Raw genomic sequence first — 13,170 nt, 5'->3', positions numbered from 1 at the left:
GGGGACGTCACGGAGACTACGTCCAGGTTTTGGACAGTCTACGGAACGTCACGGAGACTACGTCCAGGTCTGCGGGGACGTCACGGAGACTACGTCCAGGTTTTAGACAGTCTGCGGGCTGTCACGGAGACTACGTCCAGGTTTTAGACAGTCTGCGGGGACGTCACGGAGACTACGTCCAGGTTTTAGACAGTCTGCGGGACGTCACGGAGACTACGTCCAGGTTTTAGACAGTCTGCGGGACGTCACAGAGACTACGTCCAGGTTTTAGACAGTTGCCGCTGTTAGACTGGACACTGCCGGTTCAGAGGTTCTGTTGCTGTGTTCACTGTTAGACTGGACACGTTCTGTTTGGTCCCAGGTCCGACCACGTTCCCTGGAAGGCAGACGCTGGCACTGGCTCATAGCACTAGCTACAATGTATAGCAGTTAGGCAGCAAAGTTTGAACGATCCTCAGGTGATGTCAAGTTTTCAGAGCATGTTACAGGTAACGTAACACATTTGTGAACCCCGTCACTGTGTCTCTTGAACTGAAGATGCAACAAGACCAGACATTCCTAACGTGGATCCACCTGGATCTTAATCACGGTGTCCTCCGAGGTAGGAAGTGGGTGCAGGACTGGTGGCGTCCCACGCTGTTCCCCTTTCTCAGCTCCCCTTTGTGGGAAAGAGCCAGATAGACGCCTGGGTGCGACAGAGAGGAGTAGGTGGTGTAGTGGTTCTCCTCCAGGTTCTCCTTCAACAAGCAGTCGTCTGAGAACTTCTCCTGAAAAGATATTTCATACCATCAGCCCTGAACTTAATGTTTACTGAGGACAGTTTATCGTTAATTCATGATGTATTTTGGCTGCATACCGCTCCGTATGTCAGTCCTTCTCCGCTCATACAGAGGTACAAGCCACTCTTGACTCCTTTGATTCCCACCACGCCATGTTTCATGGCGAACACCTTCAACCAACCTTCAGCAGATGGAAACACAAAGAACACATTAGGGCCGGATGTTTTCTTGGAGTGCATCACAGATAATCTCACACAAAAACTGACATCGTTCATCGGGTCATATTAGTGGACTGAACTCACAGTTCTCCGTTGGTTTGTGGACGCCTCCCACGGAGCCGTTGGCCAGAATCTGGAGATGGTAGCCAATCCCAACGCGGCAGTAGAGCAGCTGCTGTTTGACCCCCTCTCTGATTGGATGAGGGCTAGACCCTGGTTCACAAAAAAGGAGCTGATTGGTTGTTTGGTGACACTTTGATGACTAGTTGTCCAACTGGATTGTGTCATCCAGGAGGAAGTTTGCCAAACGTATACGCAAGTCAGTCCAGTTCATGGTTGGACTTGAAGTGGTCTAGGATGTTCAGCAATGAACCTAAGCAGTTGGGTTAGGATAATCTTGTTGGGATGGTGTTAGGATCCAAGATATCCTGAGGTCAAGTGTGTGAAATGTTTGGACTGAAAGAATCCCAGAGTCGATTAGAGGCAAGGAGCCTGAGTGGTTAGCGTAAGGATAACCTATTGGGGAGGCATGTGGGTATCAGATCTGCATCCTTAAAGTCTTTTTAATATACTTTGAGGGTTCGGTAGTCAGTGTTGGACAAATCAAGCAAGTATCTTCCAAAGTTTGTCTTTTTTACATAATTTCCATGAGGGATGTCGCAATACTGTTACTTTCAATATTCGCTCTGTATGTGTGGTTCCCACTCTGTGTAATTTCTGTGGTTACAGTTTCTCTCCAGCTCTTTACTCATATTTTGAGAATTAAATTCAGCTGCCAAACACAATGAAAGCTAAAGATTAGTTTGACGCCATAATATTGTATTACATGCTTAGCCAATAGAAAATAAATTTCATATATAAGTTATAAGAGTTGTAAATATCCACCTGCACAACTTATATTTTTCATTATTTACTATTTTATATTATTTCATTTTACTCTTAATTTTTATCTAAATTGCATTATGTTCATGTTTTTTTTAAATGGCTGTTCTCAAATCTTATTTGTTTGTTTTTACCGAGGACGGAGCCACAAATAACTCAAACATACTTAAGACTTGTAAGAACATTTACTCTTTTCATGCCATGTTCTACTTCACTACATTTATCTGACAGCTTTAATTTATTGTTTATATTAATGTTGAGATTCGGACCTTTTGGCTTCTGGGTAATTGTGACGACGTTTCTCACCAAAGAGCTTTTATAAACCAATCAATGGATTCATGGAGAAAGAAAGAGTAGCACCATTTATGACTGTTATGATTGTTAGTATTTCTTTGGTCAGCCGTCTGAGCGTCCAAGTCCTGAGTTTGTCTCTTTCAGTGAATCAAAAAAATAAATAAATCATGTGTTCGCTCACCTTTTCCTTTCAGCATGGCGTCCCTCATGTGAAGCTTCCAGAGGCCTCGAAGTCGAGATCCGTGGTCTTCAGGTGGAACCACAGATTCTTGTTTCTTTGCTCCTGCCGCTCGATCACAAACACCGAGAACCAGCAGCAGCATCAGGAGCAGCGAGGAAGAACTCATCGTGAAACACATCAGAAAGCTGCCAGCAGACGGACAGACGAGGTCCAACAGACGGTCATGTCCAAGCAGGTCCAAGTCAACACTCCTCTGTTAGCTTCACACTTTTATCTCCTTGTCCTACCCTGAAGCACTGACTGACGGACACGGCGAGATACTCAGCTGTACGCTGCCGTTATCAGCCACGTATCAGAAGTCGTGTCGACAAACAGCCTGAACACACGTGCTGCTCACCGAAGACTAACCAGAGACTTCCCTCCAGCGTGACACATGATCCACTTTATAGTTTGACTTGTAGTGCAATCAGGTGAACCTTAGTGTTGTTTTCATGTCGCCCAATCAGCCTCTGACATGCGAGAAACTGTCTGTTCAGTATCACAATCAGAGAGATACGAGAGCAGCTGAGCTGATAGACACAAAGACGAGCTCAGAGTTAACTCGTCACGCTTCAGGTTGTTTTTACTGTTTTACACACCTGACTGACACACGGACACCCCACTGCTCTGGTTTCAGTCTTTCCAGCTGACGTTGAACCTGCGGCTGGGATTTGATCCATTCAAACACCAGACCATCAAATAATGATAATTATAAGAAGCTTTATTTATACACGTGTCATATTTTATACAGATGTGTTGGTGCTCAGTGTTTTTAAAGACACGAAAGGGTTAAATAAAAAACAGGCACGTTAAAACAATCAGAAAAATAAAAACAGCTTTAATTATAAAATATGGAGGAAAGTGAAGCTTCAAAACAATAAAAAACATCAAAGATGTTGGTTGTAAAAGATTAGTTGGAGAAAATGATGTTCGAAAATCGCAGTGAATCGAGGAAATCGGACGAGGACGAGGAGGAAGCTGCTGCCTGCACGTCATATAAACTATTCATCAGATTTTAATGACGTGTTATTGTTTTTAGATTTCACAAGTTTAAACCGTTAAACCACCGACCATGTGATGAGCTCGACCTCCTGAGCCTCCAAATGTTTGATTTACAGGTGACAGAAGTTATCAGCGCTCGTGATTCTTCTTCATTTTAAATCAGCGTCGTTGCGAATGTTTTGTGTTTTCTGCACAGCTACACAGAGTAGATGTAATCAGATTACTATAACTCTGTTGAGTCCAGGACTGAACCTGACGGAGGCGACACGATGAGACACTGAAAGAAAGTCAAAGTCCTGACGATGTAAACGGGGGCTGCTGTGACCGCACGACAATTATGAGCTCAATAACACAAGCTCACCGCTCATCAAGTTTTAACTCAGATATTACCATCAAAATTCCAGGAATTTTCAATGTTGGAAACTTTCCATGGGAATTAACGGGAATTTATGGGAATAAACCGCGAATTTACCAAATTAAAGGTCGGCCCTTTAACAGTGAACTTAAATATAGTTAGAAAATATATTTTATCATCATCTTGACTAAAACAACCAGATTTCCTGCAGGTCCACTTGAATATCTGCTCTTCCTCAGTCACATGCACATAGCACACTGCTTACTGCAGGGCTGCTGAGGCCACGCCCCCTACCTGCACAGGTGATCTCTGTACCTGGACCACACTTTAGAGCCCAGAGCACACAGAGACTGTTGAAGACATAACAAAAACTAAATGTATATATGCAGATATTTTGGAAATGATACACTTTGTTTAAATTTACACTTAATTCACATAATTCCCATGGAACTGTGGCCGATTTGGAATATTTACAAAATTCCCCAGCTTAACATCCCATGGAAAGTTTCCTGAAATTTGCCAGAAACTTTCCACCCCTTTGCAACCCTAATTACGTCAAAACAATAACAAAAGACAGTTTGAGGACATCATGAAGCGTTGGATCATGGGAGTTGTCTGATGTGACCTTCGTCTTATGTTTCCCTGAAGTTGTGGTGAGTAGGAAAGTTTCCGTTACCTGAAGTCAAATGTGGATTTCTCTGGTTTGGAAACATTTGGAATAATGGAAGTACAAAAATCAACAACATCTATACCAGAGCTTCTTTGTTCTGGATGTTTTATGTGGAAATGTTTCAGACTTTTGAAGAAGTCTGTTGAAGAATCACCTCAACACGTTTATTTCAGGTTTATTCGGATCAGACAGATCTTCACATATTTTAGAATCTTTCCGTATCAGAAGTTTTCTTTGTTCTGGTTCTTCTATTTTTCTGTCTTTGAAAGGTTACTTGGAGTTTTTAATCGAGGCTCTGAGGACACACTGTGTTGAGTGTTGGACAGATTGTGAGTCGAATCCTGACATCTTCTTCTGTTTTGTTTGTTTTTTACAGATCTCCGACTCGCAGGATTTCCCATGAGGCCCGGTGGGAACCTCAGACGTTTGTTTAACCCTCACAGGATGTTTCCTTCACAGACTCATCATGTGACTTGTGATAAGACGCCGTCCTCCATCAGCACACGGTGTCTGCCCGAACACTTCACTATCTGACATGAGGAACAGCTCAGAGGCACGTCAGCTCGTTTTACTCGTTAAACTCGGACCGACACTTCATTACAGACAGCAACGTTTAAAGAACCATAACAAACGTTAACATAACATCAGCACACACACACTCTGCATGTTCAGGCACTTATCAGCCTCAACATGAAGAGCGTTCGTCTACGTTAGATTTGTCGTGATTCAGAAGTTTGTTTCAGTCGGCTGGATTTGGCACTTTGAAAAGTGCTACAACATTTACAGAAACAGAAGAAGAAGAAGAAGAAGAAGAAGAAGAAGAAGAAGAAGAAGAAGAAGAAGAAGAAGAAGGTGGTTTCAGTTCATGTGATCAGCTGAGCTCGTGCAGACGTACATATCAGCTGAGCTAAGAGGCTCCTTTAGCTCTCAGCTTGGACAGCAGCATCTCGTTCTTCCGACACTCCTGCAGACAAGAAAGATTCATCGTCAGTCACGTGTTGAGTTTTAAAGGGGAACTTTGGTATCTGGACTCTGTTTTCTGTGACCAACGGGGGCAACAACTCTTGAACCTGGTCCAGTACTGTTCTGTCATGTTCACCATGACATCATGTGAATTCATAACATCGTAACATTTCATTCAAACTGGACAGAAACTAAATAAAACTCACTAAAAATTCTTCATCTGTCTTTCCACTGCTCCAACAAATCTGCTTTGGTCCAAATAAACTTTTAATTCAGAGTTAGACGTGAAGACGTAAAGCTGACAGATTGTTGTCAGTTTGACGACTGAACGTAGATGTACTGGAAGATCGAGAGCTTTACCCTTGATGATGGGACTTTTACGTCGAACTCAGTGAATTAACGTCTAATTTCATCCAAACCAGAGTTTGTTGGAGACACTTTGAGTGAGTTTGATTTGGTTTCTGTCCAGTTTGAACAAAGTGAACAGTGATGTGGAGTCTGGAGGTTTTGAACACAGCGGTTCAACAGCTGCTCGTGGATCTCACTCTTTAATATAAAGGTCTAACAACAGTCTGAGCTCTGGTTCGAGCATCGTTGTCCCTGTTTGTCACTAAATCATGAAGATGATCTCTCACCTCTTTGAAGTCTTTGACGGTCTTGAAGTAAAGCCTCTGTTTGTCGAGCAGCTCCAGGTACTCGTCGTTCAGCTGATCTCTCCTCATCTTGTTCTCCTGCTTCTTCTTCTCCATCTTGGGGAAAAAAACAAAAACATTCAGCTCGGTGAGTTCAGAGTTTTAATGGATCCAAACCTCTGAGATCAAAACTCAAACTGGAGGTTTTACCTTGATGCGGTTCTGTTTGATTCCCTCCACGATCTGCTCCATCTGTCTGAGGAACTGATCCTTGGCTGCTGACGACGACATCGCCCTGAAGAGGACGGAGTTTTGTTACGACGTCAGAGAGTCCGGGAAGATTTATTCAGAGAACAAGAACTCACAAACACAAAGAGTGAAGGAGGTTTATGAGAAGAGCTGTCGAGTCCAAAGATTCATTGAATCTGACTCCAGAGCGGATTTTGATTGTAGCCAATAGTCAGAGTTTTACGATTTATAATTCAGTTATTTCACTAGCGTCTGCAGTACTGTGGACGTTGTACCACGAAACCTCCGCGGCTGTACCAGGGCCACGAGGCTCTGGCCAGCGGGGGCTGCTGGTGTCTAAGCCCGGGGGGGAGGGTGCTTAAGAGTGGGCACGCAGGCTCGGATGGAGACCCTGGGTTCCAGGGTTAGGGTGGCGAAATAAAACCAAAGTCCACACACAGCTTTGGGTAGTGACCGAAAGAGTGAGATCGCAGATACCAGCGACTGAAACACCAAACATAGATCTCGAATTCTTCGTTTTCATGACTAAAAGACAGAAAGACTGGACGAGCACTGCAGCCTGAATCTGTGAAACAGTTTTCATACTTACTGCTGGAAGTTATCGTGAATGGAGTTCAGCAGATTCACCTGCAGACACAAAAGAACATTTTGAGGTCATTAACATGGACATTTACCAACAATCACGATGATCCGTCGCCTCCTGTGTCCGCTCACCTCCTTCTCCAGGTAAACCTTCTTGTCGTCTAACGTGTTGTACAGCGTGAAGAACTGCTTCGTCTCTTTGTGCGTCGCCGAAACTAAAAACCAGAAGAGTGAGCTCGATTTAACGTCTTCGTTCTGTTTCGTTAACGTCAGGAGAAAACGTCTTTTCTCTGGTTGGACCGACCTTGGCTGTAGAGCTCGATAAACCTCTTCTGGTACTGGGTCAGCTCGGCCCGGCTCGGCACCTCGTCGATCTTCCTCTGCAGGATGGCGATCTCACGGTTCCTCCGAGCCTGAAGGTGGGGACGGAAAGAAGACAGTCTGTGGGGACGTCACAGAGACTACGTCCAGGTTTTAGACAGTCTGCGGGGATGTCTGAGACTACGTCCAGGTTTTAGACAGTCTGCGGGGACGTCACGGAGACTACGTCCAGGTTTTAGACAGTCTGCGGGGACGTCACTGACCGCAGTTTCAGTGCATCAGACATGGATTAATCCACGGCTGAAACTATTTTTAACATTATTTTAATAATGGCTGAATGAAAACGGTTTAATCTGTGAAGACGTCCCGTGTTGTGAGGCGGTTATGTGTTTTAATCTGCAGCTCTGATTAAAAACATGTCGAGCACTTTGATAAATCAGAGAAGAAACACTGAACACTGAAGTCAAGTCCTGATTCTGGTGTCAGTGGACAGTCTTAAAGACGTCTGACGTGTTTCCTGCTCAGACTCGTCTGTTTTCTGTCGTACAGCTTCAGTTCTCTCTCTGTGCCGTCGGTATCTGCGCTCCGTTATCTGACCTACATGAGCTCGCTGCAGCTTCATCTAATCTGTGCTGAGTGTTTACCATGAGCAGGCGGATCTTCTGCAGCTTCTCTCTGTCTGTGTTGTACTGCTTGTCTATCAGCTGGTTCCTCTCCTGGGAAAAGAAACAAAGACTTTTATTTTGAAGGACATTTTCACGCTGTAGAAGACAAACGCTGAGTCATGAAGATGACGTGATCGACCTCCTCCTCTGCGTCCGGTCCCGACGCCGTCTTCAGCTCCTCGATGTTCTGCTGCAGACGGACCATCTCTTCCTGAACATTAAAGAGGAGGTCAGCACCGGGTCACGCTCAGGACATCATGGTGTGTGTCGGTGTACTCACTCTGCAGTGCGTCCTGAAGTCCTGCTCCTGCTGCTTCAGGTTCTCGTTCATGGTCACCAGAGCCCTCATCTTCTCCAGCACGCTGTGCGACAGGACGACACATCGTTAGATAAACTGTCAGTTAAACGTCTCAAGTCTGGTCTGCACGTGTCTGAACAATTTAACGTCCATGTAACCAGGACTGACGTCCGTCTCCTGCTCGTGTCATCAATCTTCTGGTCATTTCCAGGTATTTCCATAACTGGAAAACTAGTCGCTAAATCTCCAGGTTTTCCAGGATGTGTGGGATCATGACCCGTCATCACGGTCCTGGATCAGGAGCTTCTTGACCCGATGAGAGGATCAATCTTCTCATGAAGCTCACCTGCTGTCCGCCTGCTCCTCCAGCTCCTCCAAAGACTTCAGCTCCTTGTCCAGTTTCTCGGCGCACTCCACCGCCTGGAACATGTTCAAAGGTTAATGATGGGCTCGTACTGATCAGTCATCAGCTGTTCATCAGCTGATCATCAGCTGTTCATCAGCTGATCATCAGCTCAGTTTCGTCTCACCTCCAGCAGACTGCTCTTGGCCTCGTCACAGCCTTTCTTCACCTCGGCATGTTTGGCTTGGAGCTGTGACAGAACATACAAACACTCACTCAGCTGTTTGTGCTCTAATGAAGTGAACTAATGCTCACTGTGTACAGGTACTGCAAGTACTGCAAGTACTGCATGTACTGTTACTCCACTAAAGGTCGCTAAAGTTTGAGAACCACAGTGGACCACAGTGGACCACAGTGGACCACAGTGGACCACAGTGGACCATAGTGGACCATAGTGGACTGCTGACCTCCTCCAGTTGTTTCGTCTTCTGCTGGATCTGTTTGTTCAGTGATGTCACCGCTCTGCGGTGTTGCTGCAGCGGGCCGTATCGCTCTGAACGTTCCTCAGACGTCAGCTCGGACTGCTGCGGAAACAAACGTTAAACAAACGTTAAACAAACGTCAAAGAAACAACAACAACTACAGCTGATCACGAGGACAGAGCTGAGGTCAGGGTTTGAGGAGGTCTCACCTTCTCAGCGTACTCCGATGCGATCTGTTTGATCTCCTCGGACTGGAGTCCGACGATCTGACCCACCGCACTCGCCGTCAGCTTCCCCTGAGCAGAGACAACACGTCACATGATGACCAGGTGAGCGATGATCAGGTGAGCGATGATCAGGTGAGTGATGATCAGGTGAGCGATGATCAGGTGAGTGGCGCTTACCTCCTCGTTCACCATGGCAGCCATGCTGGTCATCAGAGTTTTGATCCTCATCTGAGAGAGAGAAAACATTTTGACTGTTCTGGGTGTTTTATTTTGAAAATCAACAGGATTCTCTACGCCGTCTCTGGCGCTCACCTCCTCCGCTGCCTGCAGGTCTTCCTCCGACACCTCCGCCATCCCAGGAGGCACGGCCTGAGAAGCCTTCTTGTCGTCCACCTGAAAGAGGGACAGCGGACACTGAAGCAGACGTCGGTGCAGACGTGAAGATGATCTGCTGAACGGATCACACACTGACCTTGTCTTGTTTGGACTGTTTGCTGAATCCATATCGCCTGAAGAGACAAAAAACTGATCTGTGAGACTGAGTGAGACACAAAGCAGTTTTTAAATCCACCATGCCACGTCACAACATCACATCCAACTGTCTGAGGACCACAGCAGCACCACAGTCTGCATCCATCATGCCTGAAACACGTGACGACCGTCTGCATTCTCAAAAACACCTTCAGACACACAGGATACTTACAGGAGGAAATCTGACACTCTAGCACAGAGGTGGAGGTGAAGGTGGGTGGAGAAACGAGATGTCAGACAGGTAAAGACATGAGATGGACCAAAGACTACAACAGCAGCAAGAGGACTCAACGAGTTCACAGCTGGTTTGAACACGCGTCTGATCAGATCACAAGACTGTCTGGACGTAGTCTCCGTGACGTCCCCGCAGACTGTCTACAACCTGGACGTAGTCTCTGTGACGTCCCCACAGACTGTCTAAAACCTGGACGTAGTCTCTGTGACGTCCCCGCAGACTGTCTGTTGTTTATTTGCACACACAGGTGATCCAGGTGTGATCAGATCAGGACGTGGGTTAAACCAGGTGTGAACGGGCTCAAAGTGTTTATGACACGTTGAAATGTAGAAAGAGGATGTTAAAGATGATGTGGTCACCTGACGTGAAGTCACCTGACGTGAAGTCACCTGACGTGAAGTCACCTGACGTGCCGTCTTACCTGCCGTACTCCAGCAGCGTGGAATGAACTCTGGACTCCTCGTCCAGCAGCTCGCCTGCGTCCCTCTGTCTCCTGTACTTCCTCTGAGGTTTGTACACTTCCTGTAAAAACATCAGAGTTTGTGTTCAGTTTCAAAATAAAATAACATCTTTCATTTTTCAGGCTTTTATTTTGACGGTGTAGGAACTCACCAACACGTCCAGGACGGCGCGCACAGCTTTGTCTTTCCTGTGGAGGAAGTCTTCATCCTGAACAGAGTCACACACGTCTTGTGTTAAACAAAGTTTCGTGTACGTGATGAAGTGGCAGGTAAAACATCTTCTGATGGTCTTTCTGTGTTATGACTCGAGCTGCTCATGCATTCAAGGAATTACTAATATCCACACTACGAAAACTGCCCTCTAGACATCTCCGTGGATCTCGGAGCTCACAAACGTCTCGACCTTCCACCCAATAAACGCGTGTCCTGTTACCTCGGGCAGGCTGTGGGTCTTGTTGAACTGAGAGATGGAGTAAGCTCTCACGTAGTCGCCCATTTCTTCTCTGGTCTCGATGGCTCGCTTCACCAGCCACTGCCGGGAGACACGACACAAACAGCCGATCAGATATTCACATGATGAAGTCCAGATCCAGTGTGTGTGTGTGTGTGTGTGTGTGTGTGTGTGTGTGTGTGAGCTCTCACCTGTATGACGGGGAAGATGTGGATGAAGTCCAGTCCTTGGATCTGATGCGGCTCCAGGCGATGAGGACACTTCATCTTCGGCAGCACCGACACGATTTTCTCCGTCAGAGCTCTGTGGAGAAACAGAACAAACCGAGAGTCGTCACGGGTTCGAGTCCGAGCCCGGTGAGGAACAAACAACACTCACATCTTCTGTCCGATGGTCGAGTTTTCTTGGAAGAGAAGATCCACGTCGATGTCAAAGTTACACGTGGTGATGCACCAGGTCATCCCACCGACCACCTGAGGAGGAAACGAGCCGATCAGAGACAGTTGGGAAACCTGAACCACTTTTAAAGTTTTCAGAACCTGAACGAACCAACATGAAGCTGATTAATCTTCATGAATAAAAATTCACTGTCTTAAAGGAGGCAGAAACTTTTAATATATGAGGAGATCAAAGAATTTAAACCCCAAAATGATTCATATTAGTCGGCTGATTAACGGACTAACGGCTGCAGCTGTTGACGTCACGTCGTCTGTCGCACCTTATCAAACGGTGACAGTCCTTTGATCCGAGCTCTGAAGTATCCAGCAGCCAGCAGCAGCTCCAGGATCTCTGCCAGCTTGACGCTCTGCTCCTCATCCTCACGGGTTTCCACCTGGGAGCCAAACACACCACCATCATCATCATCATCATCATCATCATCATCATCATCTAACTCTATCTGTCTCCACGCTCAGGTAAACGTCTGCTTACACACCATTCGTCCCACAGGTAACTAACGTACAAAGCCATTAAAGGCAGGTTACAGTCACTGACATCTAGTGGTTAAATCTGAGTACTGCAGTCAGACAGAAAGACGCTGAACCTTCACGACATGTTTGATGAGTCTGACTTCGAGCGTCACACACGACAGTCTTTGGTCTCAAGTCTTTAAATCTGTGAATCTGGAGCTGAAAGTCTAAAAGTGACCCGCTCAGTCCTCCATGCAGACTCCACGCACTCACTTCTCCGTCTGTTTACTGATGATGATCATGTGACATGGTTTGGATACTTGGTACAGTCGAATAGTCAAAAGATCAGCTCCTAAGTCCTTGACCTTGACCTTGATGGAAAACATCACGAGGTCAAGGACAGATGTGAAGGAGAGGAGATGAGGACAGATGTGAAGGAGAGGAGATGAGGACAGATGTGAAGGAGAGGAGATGAGGACAGATGTGAAGGAGAGGAGATGAGGAGTTGTGCTGTCACCTCCTTTCCTTTTCTAAAGGAGATAATAAAGGAAGCATTGAATCTCCTTTCCTTAACAGTTGGAGCCTTGAACTTCCCACAGCGCTGTTGATACGTGGAGGAGTCACCACGACCTGCCCATCTTTAGAATCATCTCCAATATTCACACAGACAGACGCAGTGTGTGTGCGGGTCAGTGTGTGTGGGTCAATGTGTGGGTGCAGTGTGCGGGTCAGTGTGTGTGCAGTGTGTGGGTGCAGTGTGCGGGTCAGTGTGTGTGCAGTGTGTGGGTCAGTGTGCGGGTGCAGTGTGTGGGTGCAGTGTGTGGGTGCAGTGTGTGGGTCAGTGTGCGGGTCAGTGTGCGGTGCAGTGTGTGGGTCAGTGTGTGGGTCAGTGTGTGGGTGCAGTGTGCAGGTCAGTGTGTGGGTGCAGTGTGCGGTGCAGTGTGTGGGTCAGTGTGTGTGCAGGTCAGTGTGTGTGCAGGTCAGTGTGTGGTGCAGTGTGTGGGTGCAGTGTGTGGGTGCAGTGTGTGGGTGCAGTGTGCAGGTCAGTGTGCGGTGCAGTGTGCGGGGCAGTGTGTGGGTCAGTGTGTGGGTCAGTGTGTGGGTCAGTGTGTGGGTGCAGTGTGCAGGTCAGTGTGTGGGTGCAGTGTGCGGTGCAGTGTGTGGGTCAGTGTGTGTGCAGGTCAGTGTGTGGTGCAGTGTGTGGGTGCAGTGTGCAGGTCAGTGTGTGGTGCAGTGTGTGGGTGCAGTGTGTGGTGCAGTGTGGGGTGCAGTGTGTGGGTGCAGTGTATGGGTGCAGTGTGCGGGTCAGTGTGGGGTGCAGTGTGCGGATGCAGTGTGTGGGTGCAGTGTGTGGGTTAGGGCTGGTAACATTCCCCAGAAATTGAATTCGAATATTAGTCTT

General features: G+C 46.8%; 2 protein-coding genes across 5 annotated transcripts in view; both read right to left on the bottom strand.

Annotated features, from left to right (window-relative positions):
* Window positions 1-295: 295 nt before the first annotated feature.
* Window positions 296-3,061, bottom strand: fgf9 (fibroblast growth factor 9). Of its 2 annotated transcripts, XM_027291238.1 has the most exons (5): window positions 2,993-3,061; window positions 2,355-2,456; window positions 1,082-1,210; window positions 857-960; window positions 296-767 (listed from the first exon to the last, which is right to left on the bottom strand). In XM_027291238.1, the coding sequence occupies exons 2-5, from the start codon at window positions 2,380-2,382 to the stop codon at window positions 585-587; spliced, it is 444 nt and encodes a 147-aa protein (XP_027147039.1). In that variant the 5' UTR covers window positions 2,383-2,456; window positions 2,993-3,061; the 3' UTR covers window positions 296-584. The 2 variants fall into 2 exon arrangements, with proteins under 2 accessions (XP_027147039.1, XP_019119587.2); XM_019264042.2 differs by having other exon boundaries at window positions 2,355-3,023.
* A 1,491-nt stretch (window positions 3,062-4,552) lies between these two features.
* ccdc93 (CCC complex scaffolding subunit CCDC93) overlaps window positions 4,553-13,170 on the bottom strand; it is a 10,855-nt gene continuing 2,237 nt past the window's right edge. The window contains exons 2-25 of one of the 3 annotated variants that reach the window (XR_003464162.1): window positions 11,579-11,692; window positions 11,239-11,333; window positions 11,052-11,163; window positions 10,843-10,941; window positions 10,561-10,617; window positions 10,370-10,470; window positions 9,886-9,903; window positions 9,655-9,691; window positions 9,495-9,575; window positions 9,360-9,410; window positions 9,165-9,251; window positions 8,941-9,057; window positions 8,661-8,723; window positions 8,477-8,550; window positions 8,113-8,194; window positions 7,972-8,043; window positions 7,812-7,883; window positions 7,151-7,259; window positions 6,979-7,061; window positions 6,854-6,891; window positions 6,226-6,310; window positions 6,019-6,132; window positions 5,242-5,384; window positions 4,553-5,202 (exon numbers count right to left, since the gene is read on the bottom strand). Coding sequence is in view for 2 of the 3 variants with exons in the window: in XM_027291069.1 (XP_027146870.1) it covers window positions 5,328-5,384; window positions 6,019-6,132; window positions 6,226-6,310; window positions 6,854-6,891; window positions 6,979-7,061; window positions 7,151-7,259; window positions 7,812-7,883; window positions 7,972-8,043; window positions 8,113-8,194; window positions 8,477-8,550; window positions 8,661-8,723; window positions 8,941-9,057; window positions 9,165-9,251; window positions 9,360-9,410; window positions 9,495-9,575; window positions 9,655-9,691; window positions 9,886-9,903; window positions 10,370-10,470; window positions 10,561-10,617; window positions 10,843-10,941; window positions 11,052-11,163; window positions 11,239-11,333; window positions 11,579-11,692 (1,818 nt within the window). In the remaining variant the exon portion in view is untranslated. Of the gene's footprint in view, window positions 5,385-6,018; window positions 6,133-6,225; window positions 6,311-6,853; window positions 6,892-6,978; window positions 7,062-7,150; window positions 7,260-7,811; window positions 7,884-7,971; window positions 8,044-8,112; window positions 8,195-8,476; window positions 8,551-8,660; window positions 8,724-8,940; window positions 9,058-9,164; window positions 9,252-9,359; window positions 9,411-9,494; window positions 9,576-9,654; window positions 9,692-9,885; window positions 9,904-10,369; window positions 10,471-10,560; window positions 10,618-10,842; window positions 10,942-11,051; window positions 11,164-11,238; window positions 11,334-11,578; window positions 11,693-13,170 lie in introns of all 3 variants that reach the window. The other 2 variants (XM_027291069.1, XM_010750724.3) reach the window with 2 other exon arrangements.

Source organism: Larimichthys crocea, chromosome XVIII (genome assembly GCF_000972845.2).
Source record: "Larimichthys crocea isolate SSNF chromosome XVIII, L_crocea_2.0, whole genome shotgun sequence".
NCBI lineage: Eukaryota > Metazoa > Chordata > Actinopteri > Sciaenidae > Larimichthys > Larimichthys crocea.
The sequence above is the reverse complement of the archived record's forward strand: the minus strand, read 5'-3'. Positions and strand labels throughout refer to the sequence as shown.